Raw genomic sequence first — 15,844 nt, forward strand, 5'->3', positions numbered from 1 at the left:
AAATCTTAGCTTTGATGAAAGGAAATATAGTAGGATGTTGAAACGCTGTCTGAAAACATTAGAAGAAATATTTTACACATATTTACTCGCACGTTTTATTATGTCAATAGTTTTCATAGGGTGAGATGTTAGGGATAACATTAAGAAAAAAAAAAAACTCTAAGTAAATTACAGAAATACCATCTCTGTATAATCAGTCACCACAAATAAATCACTTCGCTGGCATTTATAAGGATAATAATATATCATACCCAACTGAATGCCAAACCGTGGCACAGATGGAGCTGCTTGCCAGAATTTTAGAAGAGCAGTAGCATCTTTCTAAGTGAAAAAAAAAAAAAGAGACAATCAGGTAGATGATATGGCTATTTACAGCACAAGCAAAATCAGCTGATTAGAACTTCATTTGCCATCCCTTTGACTTAGCCTGCTGAAGGCCATGTGAAATCTAGGGATACACAAGGCTAAGATGTGTGATACAGCATGTGCAGCTTTCCAGAAAGGAAGTAATTTTTTTGCAGACTATCAAAATCAAATCACAAATGTAAGATCTTTAGATGCAAGTGCTTTAAATTTCTTGTTAGTAAACAATTCCTGTGAGAGAGATCTGCAGCACCAGCCTAAGTGCAGAGAGCAATGCAGAAGGCTCTGTAAGTCTATGAGAACTGCACAGGATTGAGCACAACTTTTGCTATGAGGGATGGGTTCTGGGGGCACGGAGCAGCCTGGCTTCTCAAAGTCCCTTTTCACCTTTTTGCTTTTGTTCCTTTTTCTCCTATCTCCTCCTTCTAGCTTTCCCCTATTGCTTGTAGTTGCCATTTTAGGAACTCAAAATCCAAGGCAACGATATCTGGGATCGCTCTTGGTTGTTTTTTTTTCAGTTAGGGAGCTATCAAACCTGGAGCCCTTTGCCAAGGAGCACTGCCTCCCACTCTAAGTTATATCACTGAAAAAGAACTTGTGAGACGCCGAGAAAATGACTGTGTGATAAATAACCTAAGGTACCTTTTGGCAGTGCTTTGGATCATTTGAAGGCTAGCTATGAAGCTCACTTCTCTCCTTGTTCTCTGCAGGGAGTCACTGCAACAAGGAGAGTAAGATGGCTGATGTTGCTTTTAACTGATTAAATAGAGCAAAGTAGCTCAATACCACATTGAAAAAGTGCTCTGAGTACAAGTCCAGTCTTGTACTGAAGTCTTGGAAATCTCATTTTCCTTCATTTAATTGACAAAATCTGTAGATCATACAAGGAAGACAGTCCCTGCCAAAAATCAAACATCACTAGTTTTTAATAATACTATGGGAATAACCCCTTAGAACATATGCAATTATGGCAATGAGTCATTCTGATGGCATCACATAACCACATTCACTGGGATTTTGACAAGGAAGAGGCCACAGAAAATTCCAAATGCTTTCAATTCAGCAGCGGTCAGGCTGGTCTTGTCAATGGAAATGAGGGTGTTTGGCAGATCCACTGGGCCTGGTGCACATTGCTGAGCCCCCTGTCCCAGCCAGTATGTGGTATGGACAACAACTCACTGTCAGTAACTCAAAAAGAAGAAAAAAAAAGTTAAAAAGTTGAAATGAGAGTACGCATCAATGGTAAATGAAAAGCTGGTGAATCACACAGCAATGTAAAATTAGTTGTAAAATAAACTAATCTGACCCATATGTTAGCTGATAAGCAAGTCCAGCAACCACAGCTCCAGAGATGCTGCAGTTAAACGCTAGCAGTTAGCCTCAGTAATGTAAGTTTAGCCTGGAAAAACTTGAGAGAGAGGTGGGTTCAGCTGAAAAAATGAATTTCTTCCAATTTGAATACAATTCCCATATGTTATCAGCATCGTGTTTCCTTATGACAGAAAACATGGGGCCCACTCTGGCTTGGATGACAGGGCTCACCATGAGCGAGGCTGGAGAAAAAGCTGCTTGTGCCAAAGCTTTCAAAGTGGAAATTTTCTGATTAACTCAGATGCATTACCAATAAAAGTCCTCCATGACATAACCTAATGTCTAACGCTATTACTGTTCTTTTAAAGAAAGAAACAGCAATTTTCTGGATGCATTCCAAGACATTTTGCAAACAATAAAAGGAGTGTTTTCTTAAGGAGAAGGAAGAAAGAGCGGGGAAGAACAGGGCAAGTATTACTCAACTATTTAGTCTAAAAATTTGAAAATCAAAAGGATTTTCTGACAGATTAATATCAACTTTAATAGAAAACACACTTGTCCCGAGAAAACTCTTCTACATAAGCCTCGAGTCTGATAGTTTAAACAATTATCTACAATTTGGAACTAATTTTTTTATGCCCACATCACTGTTTTTTTTACAGGCCCGAGGCACAGATAATTCCATTAAGAGAAAAAAAGGCTTAAACAAAACAGACTGAAAATTCGAGACTGCCATCTCACAAAGCAGCTCACAAATCTTACTAATTAGGAATACTTTGTACAGAAGGGACCGTGCGCTACCTAAAAGCAAAATGCTGAAAATCATTAAAAGAACACTATCTCGGAAGCTCTGTTATTGTTCTGGATTTAGCAGAACATTAGCAGAACTGCAAGGAAATTGAACTAGCCGTGAATTCTCTGCCACTAATAACTATTTAGGGACGCTGGGACAGACCTTTACTTTGGCAAACGACTCCCCAGAGTGCAGAGCTGCCTGCTCCCAGCCCAACCTCTGCGCTGAATTAACACCATTTCAGCAGGGTTTGGGTAATTCCTCCTAGGTGTGGATCTTTCCAATTTCTAGTGAAATCTGGCTGAACGTAGCATAGTCTTCAGGATTATAATTAGCCTAAAATGCAATTTAGACTGTTGCAAGGTCTGTGCAATTCTTTACGTGCATGTAAATGAGTGTGTTGTCATTTGTGATTTTGACCAGTCGGTGCCAGGAGCCCGGGACAAACAACTTTGTGCCTGTAAACACCCTGGTGCACCCCGCTGCCTGCAGCTCGCTCCCCAGCACTCCCCCCAGCTTTCCCGCATCAGCAGACCGCTTTGCTGACTGCATGCATTCATCTGCAAATGGAAATAAGTCCTAATGCTAAGCTCCCAAATGATTCTTATTATGTTTCTGTGAACAAACGGCATTTCAAAAACAATGAGGGCTCCCGTGCCAGCACTCTCGTTGTTACAGCCCTTTGAAACGCCTGCAGTCTGCTCACTGTCCAGGGTGGACAGCCGGGGACTGAGCAAGAGTCAGAGGAAAACTTGTGGAGGACCGGAGGCCGCGCCCCCGGGCACACAGCGGGAGCCGGCGGGCACCAGGCGGGCAAGGCCAGGCGGTGGGTGCGGGCACAGCCCCTTTGGGAACCAGCATCGCTTGGCCTCGCCCGCGGGATGTGTAACGGTGGGGAGAGGTGGGTAACGATGGGTAGCGGTGATAGGGCCAGGTCTTGGGGCGGCGAGGCCCACGCGTTGCCATGGCAACCGGCCGTGAGAGGCGGTGCCTAGCGGTTGCCATAGCAACCTGGGGGCGCGTGCGCAGCCGGGAAATAGAGCTGCCGGAAGTGCGTCATCACGCTGCCCTCACGCCGGAAGTACACGTTCCGCTGCTTCCGGCTCGAGACCGCGCGTGCGGTGGAGTGGTGTCTCCGTTTGGTCCGGTCCCGGCGGCACCATGGTGAAGCCACGCTATAAAGGCCGCAGCACCATCAACCCGTCCCGCGCCAGCACCAATCCCGGTACGTTGGGCGTTGCGATCTTAAACATGTCCTTATCGCATCGTAACGGGCCGGACCGAATTGTGCCGGCCGGGTCTAACAGTGCTTTCTTTCCTCAGATCGCGTGGCTGGCGCGGGCGGGAACAACATGCGGGACCGAGCCACCATCCGCCGCCTTAACATGTACCGGCAGAAGGAGCGGAGGTGAGCGCGGCCGTGCCCGGTGCTGTGTAGTGCAGTGCCCCTGTCCACTGTGTGCTGTGGTCGGGAGCCACGCGTGGGGCCGCTGCTCGGCCTTCGTGTGGTGGCAGTGTCTTGTTTCTGGGCTGATTTGTGGAATGGTGTGAGCTGGGAAACTTGATCCTGAGCTCTAATCGATGTGTGTCAGGGAATGTAGCTGAAAAGCTGTGATACAGAACAGCTGATGTAATCCCATTCACACAGTCACAGAATGGCCGGGGTTGGAAGGGACCTCAAGGATGATGAATCTCCAACCACTTGCTACATGCAGGGCCACCAACCTCCACATTTCACACCAGCCCAGGCTGCCCAGGGCCCCATCCAGCCTGGCCTTGAACGCTTCCAGGGATGGACGGGGCATCCACAGCCTCTCTAGGCAGCTGTTCCAGCACCTTGCCAATCTCTGTAAAGAAATTCCCCCTGACATCCCACCTAAATCTTCCCTCCCTCAACTTCAAACCATTTCCCCTATCTACTCTTTCAAAGAATTGATGATCCCTGTTGGGATGTCACAAATCCCAAAATGCTCAGAATTCTTTCATGTCCAACCAAAGTGCACCTCAGGATGTCTGAAGAGCCTGACATCTGTAAGGCTATTACTGAAAGACTCAAGTGAGAACCTACAGCTGTGGCACAGTTCCTACCTTATAAATATGCACCTCTGCTATGATGTAGGTGCTGTGGGGGTTCTGAGGTTGCTGGTTAGGCACGTGTCATAGCAGTTTTGTTTTGCCAGCTGTTGATTTGTTTTGAGGTATGACTGGGGGATAGGTTGTGAAAAATTACTAAGTTGAATCCAGGTCTCAAGGTGGAAGTGTCTCTTCTGGCTAGTGTTCAGCATAGGCTGATGGGTAGAACTGATTGTGGAAGTTCCATGTGAGCATGTGAAAGAGAAGAGAAAAATGGTTGGAAATCATGCTTAAGTATGCCTTGCACCCCAATAAGACATTCATCTGCAGTCTTGAAGAGTTCAGTCAAGCTGGAGTGAGAATTGAGAGTTTTGGAGTGTGCTGCAGGAAAAGTACTGTAGTGTGTGTGTATGTTGCATGCTAACTTTTATCAGTTATTTTGAAGTACTTAGCTTGTCCCCAGCCACTTCTTATAAATAAATAGAGTTCAAAACACAAAGGTGCTCAGTGAGGTGTTTTTCAGAGACATTTCTCTGTGATTTGACACAGCAAACAGAAAAAATATCAGCCTAGGATCATCGTGGGGCAGCATATGCCAGCAGGTGTGATAGCTCATCCAACTACCAGTGCTGTGCTGCTGTTTATGAGGGTGGATAGTGATAGGACAAGAGGGAATGGATTTAAACTAAGACAGGGGAGGGTTAGGTTGGATATTAGGAGGAAGTTTTTCACCCAGAGGGTAGTGAGGCACTGGAACGGGTTGCCAAAGGAGGTTGTGGATGCTCCATCCCTGGAGGCATTCAAGGCCAGGCTGGATGTGGCTCTGGGCAGCCTGGTCTGCTGGTTGGCAACCCTGCACATAGCAGGCGGTGGAACTAAATGGTCAGTGTGGTCCTTTTCAATCCAGGCCATTCTAGGACTCTATAGTCTTAGTGCAAGCATAGACTTGAATTGGTACTGAGGGATTGAAAGGTGGCTTTGGTGAACAAAAATGCTACAGAGACATATGGCTTCACTGTGTATTTACATGCATTCTCATTTTTCGCTTAGAAACAAACATGGCAAAGTGATTAAACCTCTGCAGTATCAGTCAACAGTGGCACCAGGCACAGTTGCAAGAGTGGAACCGAATATTAAATGGTTTGGTGAGTTTTCTCAGCTTTCAGGCTCTCAATTCAGCAGGCTTGGAATTGGTTGAATTTTGTGTGTGCTTATTTCAGAACTGTGTTTTCAGTGTTGTGTGGGACAGACCTGGAAATGAAGGTGAAATACCCCTCACAGTAGGCAAGCTCATTGGCTTCCACTTTGCACGTTCCTATACCTTGGATATTTGCTTTCTATGTGCTGCTGTTAAGTACATGTTGTAACCTACATATCCTAAGTGTTCTATGGGAACTTTAAAAACTTTCTTTAAGTGATGGAAAGGGGGTGGTTTGTACATGCCAATCTTGAATTTTTTTTTTTTAAATGAGATCTTCAATTTCTTACTATTTTTTTATTCCAGTTGAAGTATTTATATTTTCATAATATACTCTGGTTCTCTGAAGCAGTTAAAGATGGGGAATGGTGTAGATGCAGTATTTATTTGCATTTGCAGGGAATACTCGTGTGATCAAGCAATCATCCCTACAGAAATTTCAAGAAGAAATGGAAACTGTCATGAAAGACCCATACAGAGTGGTCATGAAGCAAAGCAAGTTACCAATGTCTCTTTTCCACGATCGGATTAAACCTCACGTGAGTGTCATTCATCTGCACTGGTTTAAGGCTGTGTTATGTGCACAGAGGTATCAGGAATATTATTTATCAGTGGGAAATTTGCTGCATTTGTAGAAGCATTGGAGGAGGAATTGGGGCAGATGTCTTGGAGTGGGATATTTTTGAGGACACAACGCTGCAGATGGTGAAGGCAAAGAAGTATTGTGTTATTTCCCCCTGGTTTGTGAGGTCTGTGTTATGGAATTCACGTTTTCTCACAGGAAATCTACTTCAAAGCACTCTAGGTTAGAATATGGCATTGAAAAAGACTGTCTTAGCTTGCCACCTTATGTTCTAATGCTTCTAATGGTTGATGTGACAAACAGACCTCTTCTGAGGAAGCATCGTTCTGCTAGCATGTGCCCCCTCATGCAGTGGATCTGTCTGAACTCAAGTGTGTGCTTTTCATCTTGAATCAGAAGTCCTGCACGCTGCCTTCATTTCAAGGAGAATTGAGTTTCAAGCACGTAAACCTTTAGTTATTACCAGACTGATTTCATAATGTCTGAAATATTATTTTGGATTATTGTGAGATACTTTTTCACGTGGAAAGTTGCCAGGTTTGTGTCATAAAAATGTTACCTAAATGAAGGGAAAAGTTACTGTAAACTAAAAGAAGTGTTCCAAAAACAAATTATTTCTTTCAGCTATGAATGGCATGCCGTTCCAAGAAAAGTTGGCATTCGTTACAGGCTTCAAATTCTACAGTTTTGACTGTAATTATCCCTGACAAAAATCTGTGAATTTGGCGAGATTTATGCACTTGTTAGAAAAATAAGAAATGATCAAAGATAGCAGCTGAATTTTCATCATTGTAGCCTTAATTACTTTTGACAGCATTTATGCAGAAAGAACTGAAGCATAATTCTTTGGCAAGTGCAGCCTGTTTTGGTGCTTGTTAAATATCCATGTTTATGCTTCTCAAGATTAAGCTGCAGAACTCAAACACTGTTAGGAAAGTGCCTATAACTCTTGTTAGAGGTTACAGAGTTGCACTGCACTGAGACCTTGTAGGCTGCGTGTCACCAGAGATGGAAAACTGGAGATTGTGGGTGTGTTTCTTCTTCTTTTTTTTTTTGTTCTGTTTTGTTTTTAACAACCCCTCTTTCCGTAGGCCTCCAGAGTTCACATTCTTGACACAGAAACATTTGAAACAACGTTTGGCCCCAAAGCACAGAGGAAAAGGCCAAACCTTGCTGCAACTGATGTGCAGTCTCTGCTGGAGAATGCTGAAGCCTCATCAGAATGTTATGATCAGGGCAAAGACAGAGACCTTGTCACAGAAGACACTGGTGTAAGGTAGATAGGAAGGAGGAATTATTCTCTATTTATATTTCTGAAACATCAGCTTCATTCATTTAAAAAAGAAAAAGTACATCTAGTACCTCCATGAATGCTTCCACTGTCTGCTTGATGAGTATGCAATGAGAAATAAGCTGAATTTGGCTGGATTTTAAGCTGTTTTGTCCCACTATATTTAACTGAACTGCTGCTTCCATGTGACCTTTCTGTTTTCGCTGATAATTCATTGCTTGTTGCATATCTGAAAATTTATGAACTCAGTTATTGGGTTAAATAAGGGACTGGGTCTGATCTCCTCTTTTCTCTGTAAATGGCTAACTGGCTTTAGAGAAGACAGCACTACAGCCCTGTTATTGTGGTTGTTTGATGTCTCTGGTGATCTGCTTCCAGGGATGAAGCACAAGAGGAAATATTTAAGAAAGGACAGTCAAAAAGAATTTGGGGTGAGCTGTACAAGGTAAGCGACACTTATAATTTGCAGCAGGTGTTTGTCTGTCTTTTAGCCTTTATGAAGTCCAGTGCTGCAGCACAGCTTGGAAATCTTGTGTGGCAGTACTCTGAAAAGCTCTGAAAATAGTAGTTATAGATCTTGCCACCTTAGGAAAGTTTTGATCTGCTGAATTTGCTGTATAGTTTCTTAGAACAAAAGTGTCTGTTTGTGCAGGGGCATCTTGAGTGTATAATTCTCTTGCTTGTTTTCCTGTCAGTTTAATTGAACTGACTGATGTAAAGCCATACACTCTTTTCTAACACTGGACTGGTGTTGAATCAGACCATCAACTAGAACAGGAAAAAAACCAGCTGTAGAGTAGAAGGGAGATTCAAGCTCAGTCAGGCAGAGATTTGAAAAATGATTCTTGAGCTCTTGTTCCAGTGGAACAAACATCCTTAAAAGATACGATTGAAAGATGAGCTGGCAGAATGAACAGTTCCTGGGGCTTTACCACAAATAAACCAGCTAGATGCCCTTAAGTTTCTTTAAGGACATGTCATGTTAATAAGGTCTTCTTTGGAGGGCTTTGACCTCCAGTTCTCCAGAGTTACCACCTCTGCTAGAGGAATGGAGTGTGAGAATGAATTAGTTTGGTAAGTGCAGTTCGTTTGCTTTCAGTGACTGTTAGTTGTTAAGCTGCTTGACCTCTTGTTCTGAATTTCTGAATGTAGCTTAGAACTTTCTCATTTAGGCCTAAAAATGCTGGGAATGGTAGAGCAAAACAGATTTCAATAGGATTCTGCCAAAAATGCAGGAAATAGCTGTGAAACAAATTCACTTGGCTTGAAGCAAGTCATGAAATGACAGCTCCCTGCTGTAGATGCTTAGTGGACTAACAGTAGGTCCCTACTTGGTTGTGTTTCATACTGATCCAGCAAACATCCTTTATGGATGGATGGAGATTATTGTTTTTGTCTGCTAAAGCAAATAATTTCATTGTTTGGTTGTAGTGTTTCCCTTCCCAAGTGCTCCTAGAAGCTGTAGTGCATAAAAGCTGCTCACAGCTGTCCAGCCTAAATTTGGAGGGGAATAGGGAAGAGAGAGTAGAGTCTGAGATGGTTACAGGAAAGTAACAGTTGTTCCTAAAGGATATAAGTTTTTATCCTATAAGGATAAGAATTTAGGAAATGACTAATTTATATTTTGGAAATTATATGACTTTCCTTCTGAGTGATATGTATATCAGATATATATATATATATATATATATAATTTTTTGTTTTCCTCCAGGTGATAGATTCATCAGATGTTGTTGTTCAAGTTCTTGATGCCAGAGATCCTATGGGCACTCGCTCCCCTCATGTGGAATCTTATCTGAAAAAAGAGAAACACTGGAAACATCTCATTTTTGTCCTGAACAAATGTGATCTTGTTCCTACCTGGGCTACTGTAAGCACAGCCTTGTCCCTCGAGTGTTTTTTTTGTTCCTTTCATAGCCTCTAATCCTGTTGCCAGTCCTTGTTCTAGTTTCTTAAGGGCATAATGTAACTGGGTCAGTGGGAACTCTCTGCTTGCTCACTATAAAAGTAACAATTACCATTTAAATCAGTCCAAGTTTGGCTCAGTAGAGCAACAGTCACCACAAATTCCCTATTTCCTCTGTCTGGATTTAACTGTTCAGCTGATGTCTCCAGAGTATGCTAAATGTTAGTACGTTTAAGATCCATATCCACCACAGCTGGTCTGTTTTATATTGTTAAACTAATTAGCTAGCAATGAAGGCGTTTGGGGAAAATTGTCTTTTTATGAAAACAATAGCCAGTGCTTTTAGCTACTGGGTTGATAAAATGCTTCAAAGATTCTTACATGGCAATTTTTATAGACAGTTGTGTATGTGACTCAAGTGAAAGTGCTGTGTTCTTCTCATAATCAAATTGTTTCACCACCTTTGCAGCACAGCATTCATAACTGAGCAGTGTTTTCCTCTTTAGAAGCGCTGGGTTGCTGTCCTTTCCCAGGAATACCCAACACTTGCTTTTCACGCCAGCCTCACAAACCCTTTTGGCAAAGGTGCTTTCATACAGCTTCTAAGGCAGTTTGGAAAGGTACAGAACAACTGTGGGGCTTTGTGTCGTTTGGGGTTGGAAGGAGGGTGGGGTTAGTATGGGATTTTTCTGTTTTAATGTGTGGGGTACAGTATACTTTCTTTTGGCCATTCTGTCAGCACACAAGCTTCATTCTGTGGAAATGGGAAATACTACCCCTGACAGAGTATTCAGTTGGTACTCTTAGGTCTGATGTGAATGTATAGAGGAAGAGAATATATTTCAGGCCTGTTAATGTCCTGCATATATGCATGTTGTGTTAGGGTGTTCTCCTTTTAAGTACCTTCACTTTCCCAGGAAGTATCTTCATTTTCCCATTCATTTAACTAATCTCAAGACAAGAGAAAATTGTGGTCTCCAGACCACAACTGTCTGTTGTCCCCTGCTGCTGTTTGTATTTGCTTTGTTTTTCAGTCTAAAAGGTTTCTAATTTCAGGCATTTACAAGTAAGTTTAAAGCAGCAAGAAACACATTGGGTTCACATCTTCCTTCTGAAGTAGCAAACATTCTCTTTCATGGTTGGAGTTCTTAGATTCTACCCTTGTACATTTCTCCTGATAGAAAAGAGCTGCTCTCAGTTTTCTTTAATCTGGTAGACTTGGAGCTTTGTTATACAAGACCAAAAGCTGCTAAAACTGCAGAAGTAACTCTGTCATTTTCTATGAGGTATTAAAATGATGTGTCATTTCTTAACAGTTACACTCTGACAAGAAACAGATCAGTGTGGGTTTTATTGGATACCCAAACGTTGGCAAAAGCTCAGTGATCAACACATTGCGGTCTAAGAAGGTCTGCAATGTGGCTCCCATTGCAGGTGAAACTAAGGTAAGAAGACACTGCTGTCTTGAAAATTAAAAAAATAATATTAAAAATGTCATTGCATGGTCAGAATCAGAATATATGTAAAATTAGCTCGTTAACATTTTCAAGTCACTGAAATTACACAAGCTGCATGATCCTGAGTTTGAGGGGTGGCTGATGAGTCAGGCATTGTTCTGGAGTGCTGCTGCACAGAAGCATTTCTGAGTTTCTGTGCCTGCCACTCTGCCTGTTCTGCAGCACTGTGTGATCTGAACACTCAACTGCCCTGACTCAGTGTGTGCTAATGCCAAGTTTCTAAGATGACGTCTGTATATTAAATCTGTGTGTTTAAAAGCTGAACTAACAGTTGTGCATGAGAGGAGATAACACGGGGACCACTGATATCTTTCAGGTGTGGCAGTACATCACTTTGATGAGGAGGATTTTTCTCATTGACTGCCCAGGGGTGGTGTATCCATCTGGAGACTCAGAAACAGACATTGTTCTGAAGGGAGTGGTATGTATTTATGCTGTGTGCAGGGAGAATTCTTGATGTTTTCAGTGTGGTGAGTTCACTTTCCAAAGGGTTGATACTTCACCATTCATTTTTAGGTTCAAGTTGAAAAGATTAAGAGCCCTGAAGACCACATTAGTGCGGTGCTGGAAAGAGCCAAACCAGAGTACATCAGAAAGACATACAAAATTGATTTCTGGGAAGATAAAGATGATTTCCTCGAGAAGCTTGCTTCTAGGACTGGAAAACTATTAAAGGTTTGAGAGCATCCTCCATTTACGGGTTGGAAGAGCACGGGGTCTGTTTCTGCACTGAGCATGGGAAATATGTTTCAGTTGCAAAGAGATAATATAAAGATGATATGCCGTGCAAACAAGGACAGAAACTGTTACTGAATTCTTTCAGGGTGGTGAGCCTGATGTGCAAACTGTCAGCAAGATGGTTCTCAACGACTGGCAGAGGGGCAGAATTCCATTCTTTGTGAAGCCACCAAATGCAGAAGCAGGTTCTGAGGTGAGGATCTGAGGTTCTGAGGTGAGGATCTGAGGTTCTGAGGTGAGGATCTGAGGTTCTGAGGTGAGGATCTGAGGTTCTGAGGTGAGGATCTGAGGTTCTGAGGTGAGGATCTGAGGTTCTGAGGTGAAGCTCGTGTCTCTTCTTGTATATTTTTCCATTTTTGGTAATGATACTCATTGGTGCTTTTGCTTGAGCACCATGTAACTTGGGCTTTTCCTGATGTGATTCAGATGATAGTCATTTAAAATTGTTAGTTACATGGAGAGGAACAGGTAGCAAAGAATTCTTCCACAGAAACATTTGAGCTGTTTTGCAATCATCTGATTAGTAGAAATGTCAGTAATGACCATGTTGTTAGTTATTTTAGGCTTTGTCCAAAGGGATGTTTGGGCAGGCTGTGGATAATGTATCCATTATGGCCTTTCTCCTAGCCACCTGCATTGGAAGGAGCAATGACATCAAGCCAATCTAATAATGAGAAGGAAATTTCTGAGTCTGTTGCATCAAGTATGGAAGCAACAGAAGAGAAGAATAACACAGGCACTGAAATGAAGCAACTCATGGCAAACGTTCGGCAAAACTTTGGGAGGATTAATGTAGCACCTCAGTTCTCAGAAGAAGACCTAATTCCTGTAGATGTGCCAGGCTTTGATGAAACAGACAGCGATTGTCCTGAAGAGGAGGAACAGGAAGAAGAGGAAGAGGAAAATGAGCAACATCAAGGTTCAGTAGAGGCAGGATCACAGCCAACTGTACAGAGTGCCAGGGAGAGCTCGAAGGCAGTTCTTCAGGCTTTGGAGGAGAAGATTGCAAAATGCAAAAAATTTCTGGAGAAGGCCAAAGCCAAGAGATTTTCAGCAATAAGGTATCTGAATCTGTTCAGTGACTCAAGCGTTTTCCTGGGGGAGCATAGGAACGAGATGATAAGTTTCTGTTGTAGTTTCACTCCATTTATGTCCCATTGCCATGGCTTCGCTAGTTTAGCCATAAATGCTTGAGCTTTGGCTAAGCAGCAGTTTGTTTTTGAGAGAATGTTCTAAGAATTCCTGTTGGCCGTAATAACAAAGTTTTCTCACTTTTGGAAAGCTGCCTTTTCAGCTATGATTTAGAAACCTGTGGGTAGCAGTATTTCTTCCTTGTATTTTTCCCTGATTTTGACCTTTCTTGAGTAATACAGAGGGCAGTGTCCTCTCTGTATATGAGTCTGTGCATTTACAAGAGTATCCCAGCTTGTGTAACAGGCCCAATTTTAACAGAGTAAATCCCCCAGGTTCATGAGGTCTGATGTCAAGGTTAAGTGTTAAATTTTGCCCTTTGTGCAATGCACAAGTCCAGAAACTCTAGAGACAAAGATTACTGGAATATTTCTTCCATGCAAAGTCTGCGGCTTTGCTGATGACAGGCTGCTGGGACCTATTGGAGATGGATCACTTCTTAGAGATGGCTGCATTTTGTGTTATGGCATTCTTTTATTGCCTGTTTTACCTTTTGTAGAATCCCTAAGCAGCTGAGTGAAAAAGTGTTTGCAAAATCCATGCAGAAGGCTGAAGAGAGCAAAGAAAATGAAGAGAAAGGTAAAACAAAATTAGTAGTTCCTGAACTATGTTTGGAAATCCAGTAAGAGAGAAACTAAGTTTTCATTAGCTCCTGACTGCAAGTTCTTCTTTCTCCAGAGCTGTTACTTAAACCTCTGCTTAGTGAGCCTGAATCCAAGGGCTGCTTCATGACCTTGCTGTGGCCTTTATACAGACTGTACAGTTCTGTAGGGTAAAACATGCCCTTGACTACTGAGTGAAGATAAAACAAATGTGCTTTCAGCAGAATGGTGCTGTGGGCGGTTTGCAGTCTCAGCAACATCCGTTCCACATGGTATAGTATTACACAGCAGGGGGTGGAAGTGTTTTGTGACATTAAAAAAGCATAGAGCTACTTCAGGCTATAGATTTTACTGTGGTCACTTTTGAGGGTCTGTGTCTTCAGTTTCCAAAGCAAATTTGATTAAAGGCAAAATAATGTGAAAGAATCCTATACTGACAAGATTGATATTTTTCTAGACTTATGTAAGGCTTTAAGCAATCTGCTTACCAGAAGTGGTTTTCTGGTAAGGGATGGACGTATTGTTTTGGTAAAAGCTCTTAAAATACCACCAAAGGATTGCTTTGCTGAAATGGATGGGACAGTGACCCCCAGTCTTAATTCTGTGGGCACATGGGTGTTGTGGAAGATGCTGGAGTACACGATCTTTGCTGTTTGCAGGTGGCACAGTAAAGAAAAGAAAAAGGAATATAGAAGAGGAGGATGATGAAGACCATTTGGGTCAACAGCCTTGCAAGAAGCTTACATCCAAAGAAGTAAGTGTGATCTCCTGTTGTATAATAGATGAACAGAGTAATTGAGCTGGCTTTTTCCTGCATGGATTGCCCATTATTATTTGAGAGGTTTGAGACCTGATATTAGTAGCTATCTAATGTGACAGCAGTATGTTCCAGCTGGCCATACAGCCATTAGAGGAACCAGCAGGTAACAATGACAGTGTTGAAAGGGAAATGAAAGGGAAATCCTTTGTAGATAACTGTTCTGCTTACCTAGTGATGCTGGTAAGAGATCAGGAATCTAAATCTGACAGATGAGAAAACTTGGATCTAGATGGGCAAAAGTCAGTGGCTGTTCCATTCTGTCTACAGCAAGAGCTGCTGCTCCTATTTCTTATCATAGAATCACAAGGTTGGAAAGGACCTATAAGATCATCTAGTCCAATTTGTGTTTGTTGAGTCTAGACAGACTGTCTCACTTGGTATTTGTAGCACGTTAAAGTGATGTGTAAGCAAATCCTGTACAAGGATTTGGGGTTTTTTCTTGGTTTTTTTTTTTTTGGGGGGGGGTGGTATTAATATATATGGACTATTAGGACTGTCAAAGGAAGACTGACAGGGGAAGACTGAATTCTATTCATGCATGTTTGGTCACAGTTTCTGCTCATCAGTTTTCTTGTAATTCTCCTCCACCTTTGTAGAGATTAAATAGAGATTAAAGTGTATCCTTTTATGTGACGTTTTAAGAGCTTGAGTGGGTGGATTCTTTATAGATGTTTGTATATTCACATCAGTAATGGTTTATATGAAATGATTTATTTCACGTAAGGTATGTGGAATGGAAAGTGAACACTGAAAGAATGCAGGCAAATTCAGGCAGTGGGTACTGTGGGCGTGCTAACACATTTTGTGTGCATTACAGAGGAGACGAGCTGAGAGGCAGCAGCGCTCCAAGAAAGTTGGAGTCCGGTATTATGAAACTCACAACGTGAAAAATAAGAATAAGAACAAGAAAAAAAGTGGCTCGGAGGCACAGAGATCAAAGCACAAGAAATATAAACATAAGCAATAACTGTTTATCCTATTAAATTTTACATAAAACAGCTCTAGTATGCCGTGGCTTTTTTTTAATATAAAACTTGTAGTTCCCAGTCAAAGCTGAGTTTGACTTGTCTGTCTTGTTCCCAGGAGTAACATCTCGTTCTTTTTCTGCATCATCTGAAAGTTCTTTATGTAACTGGATCATGGTATTTCCACATCACCATCTAAGGCCAGTAAACACTGCATTTGCAAAAACACTTCCTGAAATGTTCTTCAGAAGTTGTTCTTCTGGAAATTAGCTTTATGGAGTTGCTTCAGTGAGAACAGGGAGTTATTTATTCTTCCTATTCCTGTTTGCTATTTATAACTAGTTAGTTATGCAGATATCTCAGCTGAAACTTCTGTTTGCTTTCACTGAGAAGTACTGCTTGGAATGGTATCATACATCTTTGTCTCATTAGAAATAGGCACATAGAGAGCTTTGGTATTGCTCATCTTAGGTGACTGCTACTGGTTCCCAAA

General features: G+C 42.1%; 1 protein-coding gene across 1 annotated transcript; it reads left to right on the forward strand.

The window, feature by feature from the left end:
* The first annotated feature begins 3,524 nt into the window (after window positions 1-3,524).
* GNL2 (G protein nucleolar 2) lies at window positions 3,525-15,384 on the forward strand. Its single transcript, XM_085208655.1, has 16 exons — window positions 3,525-3,692; window positions 3,791-3,875; window positions 5,591-5,685; window positions 6,138-6,277; window positions 7,413-7,597; window positions 7,991-8,057; window positions 9,324-9,482; window positions 10,025-10,138; window positions 10,835-10,963; window positions 11,352-11,456; window positions 11,552-11,710; window positions 11,859-11,966; window positions 12,401-12,834; window positions 13,464-13,543; window positions 14,226-14,320; window positions 15,204-15,384. The coding sequence occupies exons 1-16, from the start codon at window positions 3,629-3,631 to the stop codon at window positions 15,351-15,353; spliced, it is 2,169 nt and encodes a 722-aa protein (XP_085064781.1). The 5' UTR covers window positions 3,525-3,628; the 3' UTR covers window positions 15,354-15,384.
* The last annotated feature ends 460 nt before the right edge of the window (window positions 15,385-15,844 follow it).

Source organism: Meleagris gallopavo, chromosome 25, assembly GCF_905368555.1.
Source record: "Meleagris gallopavo chromosome 25, MGAL_WU_HG_1.1, whole genome shotgun sequence".
Lineage (NCBI taxonomy): Eukaryota > Metazoa > Chordata > Aves > Galliformes > Phasianidae > Meleagris > Meleagris gallopavo.

Coding starts and splice junctions, on each gene's coding strand:
- GNL2 (XM_085208655.1), top strand. CDS start 3,629: ATGGTGAAGCCACGCTATAAAGGCCGCAGCACCATCAACCCGTCCCGC. Junction 10,964..11,351: donor CCATTGCAGGTGAAACTAAG/GTAAGAAGACAC, acceptor GATATCTTTCAG/GTGTGGCAGTACATCACTTT. Junction 11,967..12,400: donor ATGCAGAAGCAGGTTCTGAG/GTGAGGATCTGA, acceptor CCTTTCTCCTAG/CCACCTGCATTGGAAGGAGC.